The following is a 9,522-nucleotide window of genomic DNA, read 5'->3' on the forward strand; positions in this document are numbered from 1 at the left end:
CAATAATGTCATAACAAATACCCAAGTAAACTAGTTAAAGTAGTTTTCCCTCACATTAACATTGGTTTTAGTGTCATTCAAGCTGTGGTCATTTACAATTTCAAAAACATCCTTGATCCCCTCTACAAATCACACAACAAGCCTGGTACCCAAACACTGTCTGGGGGTATCTCAACATTCTCCAACAACTTAGAACAACGTTCTAGCAAGAACACTGGAAACCAAAGCATGGTTTATTTCTCTTAATAACACAACATAGTCATTTACCTTAATAGGGTGACAGGCAGCCATTTCTTCTAGGAAGTTTCTATACTATTACATATCATTTATTTTTCAGGCAATTTTTAAAATACATTTTTAAGACTAGTGAGCCCCACATTTAAACTTGTAGTGTCAAAGTAATCTACCAAATCATTTCCTCCACCAGCAGCATGAAGACACAGTGCATTGTGACACCTCATACATATTTAATAATAGCCTGATAGGCTGTCATTAACATCAAACAGCAATCTAAGTTTGCTACATTAAACATGATCCCTGTGTTAAGAGGACAATCACAAAGTGCCTCCAAGATCGAGCCTGTAAGAAATACCCACCGACTTGAACAAGGTGTAATGAGGCCAACTGCACTGAAAAAGCCACACATTGGATTTAAAATTAAATAATAAAAAAAAAGCAAGGGAAAAAAGAAAAAGCTTCAGTGGGTCATAAGACCAGACATGCCATAAGGCAATCTGTCACAGAGTACTCATATTAGTAACTGTTGTGTCAAAACTGAACATTCAAAAGAAAAGACAAACCTTCCTTTATGTTTTATGAAATGTAAGCCCACAGAATTAATAATTCATGAGATGAAGAAAAACATCACATTTGGCTATAAATATTAACAGACGCTGTCAACCTGCTTAGAACTAAATTTTGACTGTCCTACCTTACAATTATCAATTTAGAAAGGAAAATTCTTCAAAAGCCCAAAAAAAAAGACCAGCATGAAAGTCATTAATGAAGAAATTAACATTCTCTATTCATGTAGATCCCAAGCAAAACAGCCTAACTGTGTTCTGTGCCCGGCTGTTGCTGAGTGAACGCTAATTGACTGGCATTGTTTGTGCCCACAGTGGTGTTGTGCTGTGTTGACAGCAATAATGCTGGTGTGCACACAAGGAAAAATGCTAAAAGGACATACTAAGCCCAAGACCCAGTGGAAAAAGAGAAGGGAAAGACAGGAAGTGTTTGTCAAAAGACAAAGAAATATTTTAAAAGGCAATTAAAAGTTAATATAAGTTTTAGAATACACAATTTTATACAATGAGTCTTGGATAAATTTTTCTGAGTAGCTAAATAGGCATTAAAAACTACAAAAAAAAGCAATTAACCCATAATGCACAACCACATCAGTAAACTGACTTCATGTGATTTCAAAGAATTATGAAATACATTTTCAGCAGTTCAAGATCTGGAAGATATTTCTCCTGTATGACACCAGTTGTCTGCTTTCCCTGCTATCATATGAAATAAAATACTGGAACACAAAACAATTGTGCCAAAAAATCCAGAATACCATTAAAATAAGGTTGTTCTAAATGGTGGTGGCAGTGCTTTTCATGCTTTTTTCTTCTCCCCACTGCTAATATAATTTCAGTCTACTTACATCCCCATCTGCACCTACATTCTAGGCAACAGTGATAAAAATACTTACATAAACATCAATATTGGGCATATATTAAAAAAAAAAGAACAGCCTGAACACTCAGCTTTTCTCTACAGTTCCTGACATTTTCACTGCATTTCACCCAGTGATGATCACACAGAGTCAAAAGCCAAAGTTGAACCTTACATGGTCTTATTCAATAAAAAGAAGTTAATCCCTACCTTTATCATTCTAGAGAGATCTCCAGCATCTGCTAATTCCAACACTATGTTCAGTTCATTGTCTTCAATGAATGAGGCATAATATTTGATTACATTTGGATGATTCAGTTGCTAAGGAAGCAAAACAGTAATTCACGTTTTAGTGTAGAGCACAGCACATCTTTTCAGACTGACATAGGAAACATTCTTACTTAGGCACACTAAACAACCCCTAAAATCATTTCACTGTGATACAAATTACAGAAAGTATATGCTTATGAAAAGAATTTACAAATACTTTGCAAGAATAGGATGACATTTTAGGATGAACATGGTGACTGGAATCGCAATTTTAGAGGAATTTCACTTCAGTGTATATATCCAGTAACATGCTAAACTTACCTGAAATAGCAAAGTCAATTTTTGAAGTAAATGGAAAAATTTTTTTGAAGTCAGGATTTTACTGTACAAAGGACACAGCCATTCACAATATTGCAGTTTTGGCAGAAACTTCTACTTGAAATGTTATTCATTATTCTATTGGATTTACTTTTCAATGTTAATTTTTAATGCAATAAAGAACACAATTCTTCAATGCGAAGCTTTTAAAAACTCTACACAATAAACCAGTGGACACCTCAAATATGTCTATAAAAAGCCTAATACACTGTTTGATGATGGCTACATATTTTTTAAACAAATTTTTTACCTTAAGAAGATCTATTTCTTTGATGCAGTCAGCACGGGCTTTGGCATCCATTAAATCAAATATCTATGTACAAGAGATAAAACATTTTTATTAAGTGATAAAAATATAGTAAATTGAGTGATCATTAGCATTATTTCCTAGCATTCATAAAGCAATCTGAATTATGCATTTCATGGCAAGATGTAGTATTTCAGAACTCTGATGCACTGATTTAGTGCTGTGGCCATTCTTTTAGCCCTCTCATAGGAAACAAGGCCATTTAAAGTACAAGCTTTCCAATGACTTAATTGCCACCTCTGTCCATCTGTTCCAACACACACACTAATTCAGCACATTCCTGATACATGGTTCAGATCTCAGGCTTCTATTGGATTCCTGCCACATCATTTTCACAAACTGATTCTTTAGTACTGAGCATACCTTTTCTTCCCCTTAGTCTTGCTGCAGTCTTGCGTTTCAATTCTAAGTAATGCATATTATTTTTCTCTTGGGATCAAAACTTCACTGTCACCTCCAACTCCTTCTCTCCCATTTCCTTCCCTTCAGCCAGCAAAGACATGACTTGGGTTATGTTATTTATTAGAGTACTTTCTTCTAAGCCCTCATCTGTCACCTTGACTTTTAGAGCCTTTTACAGTTAGACATCTCTGCTCTTCATTTTTTTCCCACCTCACACCTACTCCAAATTACTTTGCAATGTATCTCATTTGTGCCTTCTCCAGTTAGCCATGCTACTCTCCACTAATTTCAATTTTTGTTTTAAGTACTTTTTCCTGCCATTAGAGTCCTTGTCCAAGTTCTACATGTCTACATTTAATGCATTATCTTTCTACTTTCACTCCTTTTTTTACCACCTTTGGATTTTCACTTCACTTTCTCAAATGTGCACCTCCATGCACTACTTCCCTTAAAAATGACCAAAATGCTACTTCCTCAAGGAATCCCTCCTCTCTCATTTACCATTATTTTCTGAATTTAACAAACAAATTTAACAAAACATCACCAACTTCTTTGTGGTCTGCCTATTACATCTGAACTATCCAGAAGAATTAAGAGACAAGGGGAAAAAAAAAAAAAGCCAACTCTTGAGCCAAGAGCTGAAATGCCAGGTTGGCATATAGTAAGAAGAAAAGAAGAATAGAAGAAAGAAGAAAACCAGAAGAAAACAAAACTACTGAACAAGAAAGAAAAGGAATAAGCTACCACACAACTACTTGTATATTAATGCCAGGATGATGGGAAATAAAGAGACTGAGTTAAAAGCAGTTATTCAAGCAGGAGACTGTGGGGGACTTAACAGAAACACAGCAGCTTAAGTCACAAGAAAGGAATGCTAACATTAAGAAATAAAGCAATTTCAGATATAGTAGAAAAAAAGAGTACTATGCGTGAAATTACAGGTACAAGTATTAAAAGATAAGTAACACTGATGAAAAACAGAAAAGAGCTTATGAGTTAAAATTGGAGACTCAGTGAAGGAGATGGAATAGCCCATATCTGCTACAGATCTAAACTTTGAATGCAAAAACAGTCATGAGGAAGTGTAATGACTTTCTTAAGAAACACTTTAAAAAATCCTAAATATTACAGGTAGCACATTAACTGAGGAAATACTGAGAAGGCATGAAATCAAGTATTTTTCCTTACAACCTAAGAGACCAGGAAATGGAAAAATATACACACCCTCTCCCAAAAACAATCAGTGAAAGCGTATCAGGAAGCAAGGGAAAAAAGGGAACAGATACAGGGGAGCATCTTGAGGCTTCTCATTTTTACCAAGCTCTAGATAACAGTGAGATAAGAACATTCCTTATAAATGATACAGCGATTCAACTCCAAACACACTGGAAAACCTAATCAAAACTGGGGACAGTATTTCAGATTGTAAACTACACACACTATCCACTTGTAAGATTTGGAAGAATTACCAAAAGCACAGTTTTAAGGTTCAAACCAAAAGAGCTTCATTGTGTGACAAAGCAGGGCAGTTTGCAACTGTTAATGGCTATTCCAATATGCCAAGAAGCACACTAATTTATCTATTCCAGGAACAATCTCCTACACACCTAAACTAACAAGTTTTCCAAGAAAACTATTTTTACAAGATATGTCTTTGATAGGGACATATATCAGTACCTCTCATACAGCAGTAACAAAAGAACAAAAATAAAATCCTAAACTCAGGGCTGTGCAAAATCTAGACTCAAGACATAGGAAAGAAAGACCAAATTTTGTTTCTGTATGCTGGATACTATTCCCAGTACTTCTAATTTGTTATTAAACAACATGGAATAGACAAGCATCTCTTTTCCCCAAAGGACACACTTAAGTTTTATAAACACAACTCCCAATACTTCTACCACACTTCATAAGCAGCATGGCAAATTTGTCACAGCTTCAGCTCAACTGAGTATTTAAAAAATTATCTAAATTAAATAAAGCAAGGCAGTAAAAATAAGTCTTATTTGATCCTTACAACCACAAATACAGACAATATGAAGATTTACTGTTTAGGATTCTTGTGGTTCTCAGATTTTGATCCAGATCTAACCTCAAAAGACTATAAATAGCATTTCCCAGAAATCCAGAATTTCAGTTCATAAACATTAACTTCCGCCAACAATAAGATTTGTAAAAAAACCAATGAAAAAAAAGCAAAAAAAACATTAAATCCATGGCCTCTGAAGAACCTCTGAATCACACCAGATGCAAAAAGCTTTCAGAGATTTTCACTCTGAATAGATTATCTTTTTATTTTGCCAAACTGCTGCAATTCAGACCAGAGGATCCCTGTGTAATAAGCCATGTCAGCTCTCACAAGGAGGTTTCTGTAAACACAAGGAAAAAACCTCCGTGCTTCCTCACCAGCAGATGACTCAACACTGAAGAATGTCTTACCCTGAAAAATGGAAGTTGCAATGAAAGACTTTAAGAACATCCTTTCAAGTGCGTGTCAGAATAGCGCACAGCACCTGGCAGCACTCGGAAGGTTTGTTTAGCAGGAGAGGCTGCCCTTTGCCTGCGGTTTGCTGCAGACTGGCCATTAGTGTAACACGGGCAAGGGATGTCAGTACTTCCATCACGCCTGGAACACTTTATAGCTTTGCAGGCAGACTAATTCCACCTTCAGCTTCTGTGACTCAGCAAGCCCAGCTGAAAGGTCAGCTTATGCTCCAGCAGGAGTGTTGCACACAGATCTCTCCCACACGCACACAACTTTTAGCCCTGTACAGACAGTACCACCATTGCCATCAGCAGGCCACAGCCCAGCCCAGACACACACTGCCTATGGACTTCGAACCTTTGCTCCAGACTTCACTGGGACTGCACTCGTTTTTTGAGCTTGGTTTTAGCCGCGGCAGCACACGGCCTGCAGCTGAGTGACTTAACTATAACAAAGTCATTGCAGTCAAATGACTTGTACCTAACCTGCTTTTACATTCAGCTCAGCTCTGTGCAACTGCATGGCTTCAAGGAAATTACAGCAGATACAACAAAAGTCTAAAACAACTTTGGATTTTTGGATAAGCTTGAACAATAAGCTTTTGCATCAACACAAAAGCATTAGCAACTGACTGCTTGAAGCCACCCAGCAAAATCTCACATAAAAACACTACCAGCATCCTTCTCCCAGCAGGGCTCAGGTCACTGATGAAGCTCCATACATTGATTATTGGAAAGGAGCAGTAATTAGACCACAAGTGTTATCATCACTGTAATTGGCTAACAATAAAAAATGCTGTATTTAGATTAGACTGCCAGCCTATTCATCAGATTAACAATAATTCTAATTCTTGATTCCACTTACAAGGACAGGATCACAGGGTAATTCGGTTGGGAGGCACACCTCTTTAGTCAGCACCAACTCCACTCAGCACAAACTGCACACTTGAATATATTCTTATTTCAACTTTTAATTGTTTCCCCCAATTTCCATTTTCAAGGACTATAATAAGATCAACATTTTTTAAAATTAATTATGATTTTATATAAAAAATAGACTAATAAGCAGCAAACAATACCATAAATATTTTTATGATGTGACAGCTTTCATGAAGAGTGTAATCAGAAAGTCTCAACGTGGTAAGCATTTTACCTTAGCAATTACTGTGAAATTCCTTAAAACAATTAGGCAAATACAGCTGAAGAGACTTAAAGGAGCATTTTAAAAGCCCTTAGCAGTTTTTTTTTTTCCCTTAGCAAGCACATTAAGTGAAATAAACCTTTTTACCTCTCAGTTTTTCATTTCATCCTGCAGTCGACTGTGTACTAATGGACAGTAAAAGAACAACCCTACATTGATAGTTACCACATTTCTGTGCGCTGTGCAACTAAGGCATCTGTGGTAACTCTGCATTCAATCCCTTCTCTAGTACCTTCATGTAAGCATAGATTATACCTTTTTTTCTTTCAGCATTCCAGAAATGTCAGTTATAAGTAGTCAAGAGATACTGGTATTTTTAGAATACTTTCTAAGCTACTGTAAGCTACAGAGCAGGAACTGTTCCTATGCAGATGTGTAACCTAAACAAAGGAGTCACAATACATGAATTCAACTTCCTGAGTGAAGTTCTTATATACATGTATATATAAAGCTTATATAAAGCTGTGGGCATAGCAAAAAGGTTTAGAAACATGGAACCACCTAATGGAAAACATCAAGCCCTAGCTTCCAAGTCCAGACTGTATCTGATCGATTACCAGCTACCAACCAAACTCATCACCTGAAGCGAAGTGCCAAACTGGAAATCTACCTAATCCCACTTGCTCTAGTCCATCACTTTTCCAGGTTTTCCTTTTCAGTACTGAAAAGGACAAAGGTCTTCCTAATCTCATCATTTAAGTAACAAACATTTCTATTCTGCTTGAAATTCTGTATGCAATAAAAATATCAAAAAGCATTTCCAAGCCAAAACACAAGCATGACTGCTGTAACATAAACCTTCAGAGAAGTAAGCAAAATAAAGACCTGAATGTACATAAATATTGAGAGATACAATACTGAACAGCAACAAGCATTAAGACTATTTTGCCACCACAGCACTGCTGTGCTGAGACAATAGTGCTTCATAAAGTGTGAAATTACAAGTGCTTTTCTAAGATTAATTAACTGTAATTCAGGCCTGAAGTAGCAATCCACTGACAATGCACAATGAATAATGAATGTATGTCCTAGATAAAAGGATTCATTGTCTGAATCTCTAACATGGGGCCTCCAATTTTGGAATGAAAGGAAAAGAAAGGCAGAACAATGTAAGGCAGAAATGCAATGACTCTGAAGTTTTGTTGAAATATGCAGCTTTATATAATATTTTAAATATCGAGTAGCTAAGGTTTGCTTAAAGAACAGCTCATAAAGTGAATTCATACAGCCTTACAGTCACTGACAGATATTTACAAGCTGTTTTGCTGTTTAAGGATTATTTGTGAGCATTTATTCTAGTACCTAGTAATGGCTTCCTTTGCCCTTGGGAGGGACTTCTGCAGTGGTCCTTGCTCGGAACACTGCACTGTGCCCCAGGTGTTCTGTTGCAGAGGTTACCCAGAGCTGCAGTAGCAGAGAGGCACTGCTGCTTCTGCAGGCATCATCTGCAGGATAGTTTGGACCTGAGACTTAGCATGTGTTAAGAAACTTACCTAGAAGTTTTTCAGTTTAGACTGCTATGGTCACAGTTTACTTGCAGCTGATCTTTTCTGATGTTTCTTTAACTCGATATATAGATTAGACAATTATAACATTTCGTAAGTGAAGATTTGTTTTTATTTCTGGTTTCAGTAATATTTTAACAGCATCTCAGAAACATAGTTCTGTGCTGGAAAAAGGGAGAATCTAATTATTACTTTCCTAATTACACAGAGGCAAATAAAAATTGGGAAGATGAAGCACATAGGTTACAACAAGAAGAAAAGTATTTTTTCTTCTTGTATTTTGTATAGTATAGTATATACATATATTTTGTGAATAGTATTTTGTGAATTCTGCTGGTTAAATTATTATTAAAAAACCTGCAAGTTAAACAGGTCTCACTGTACTACCTACCCTAATAAAAACCAAATCAAGAATACTGCTTCTTCCTGTCATCTGGACTCAGCAGCAACTACAAATTCAGGAAGAGTGCTTTCTGTCACCATCTGCTTGTCCTTTCTCCCACAGCATCTTACTGCTACTTGCTTCTGCTCACATGCTATTCCACAAACATAGATTTTGTACACAGTAATGTAACATTTATCAATATTGTATATATTTCAGCCAAACAAAATTTTATTAGCGATAAATAAACATTCTTGTTGGAAAGCTTCATAAGAACTCAAAACTGGCGATCCTTTTGGAACGAATAATGGCCTGAGATCCTGTAACTCCAAGAAATGATAACTGAGGGATTCTAAGCCCCATAAGCCCTTGACAGTAGAGACACACATGGGGAATCACTACCAAATACACATCAAGGAAACAGGTACATGCCTAACCCAGACAGGAAAAGGAAATCAGGAGGGGATGGAACAGACATGACTTGCAAGATTGGAGAGGAAGACATGTAGCAGAGAAGATGTGAGACGAGAACTGGCAGATAGTGGAAAAGTGTAAGTTCAGATCTCAGTTATGTTATTTAACACAATGTAGAGCATTTAGAGACACTGTGTTAATGTAGAAAGTGAAATCCATGCACAGGCCTAAAACTGAGGGATTAAAACCTCTCTCTTATAACTGAAAGAAGCATTTCTCCATTTTTGTCCATGCTGAGCTTCCATTAAAAAGGCATCAGAAAAAAAAGGAGTTTTTAAATCTGAATAAAATCAAAAGGAAGAAGCACCATCATAGAACAAACCCATTTATCAGCTCCTCTGAGAAGCAATCACTTCTCAACAAAACACATCTACGAAAATAAATTTTAGAGCAAAATTAAGTATTGTGACTATATTTACCAAAAATACCTCCAGGGAATTTTAGGAAATCCCAGAAG

At 36.4% G+C, this 9,522-nt stretch overlaps 1 protein-coding gene across 7 annotated transcripts in view; it reads right to left on the reverse strand.

Annotated features, from left to right (window-relative positions):
* NEK7 (NIMA related kinase 7) overlaps nucleotides 1–9,522 on the reverse strand; it is a 67,512-nt gene that overhangs the window by 38,029 nt on the left and 19,961 nt on the right. For all 7 annotated transcript variants that reach the window (XR_014853815.1, XR_014853813.1, XR_014853814.1 and 4 more), the window contains 2 exons: nucleotides 2,561–2,623; nucleotides 1,873–1,983 (listed from right to left, as the gene is read on the reverse strand). Coding sequence is in view for 4 of the 7 variants with exons in the window: in XM_085068313.1 (XP_084924439.1) it covers nucleotides 1,873–1,983; nucleotides 2,561–2,623 (174 nt within the window). In the remaining 3 variants the exon portion in view is untranslated. The remainder of the gene's footprint in view (nucleotides 1–1,872; nucleotides 1,984–2,560; nucleotides 2,624–9,522) is intronic.

The sequence above is a fragment of the Lichenostomus cassidix genome, chromosome 8, assembly GCF_008360975.1.
Source record: "Lichenostomus cassidix isolate B80296 chromosome 8, HeHo_3.0, whole genome shotgun sequence".
Lineage (NCBI taxonomy): Eukaryota > Metazoa > Chordata > Aves > Passeriformes > Meliphagidae > Lichenostomus > Lichenostomus cassidix.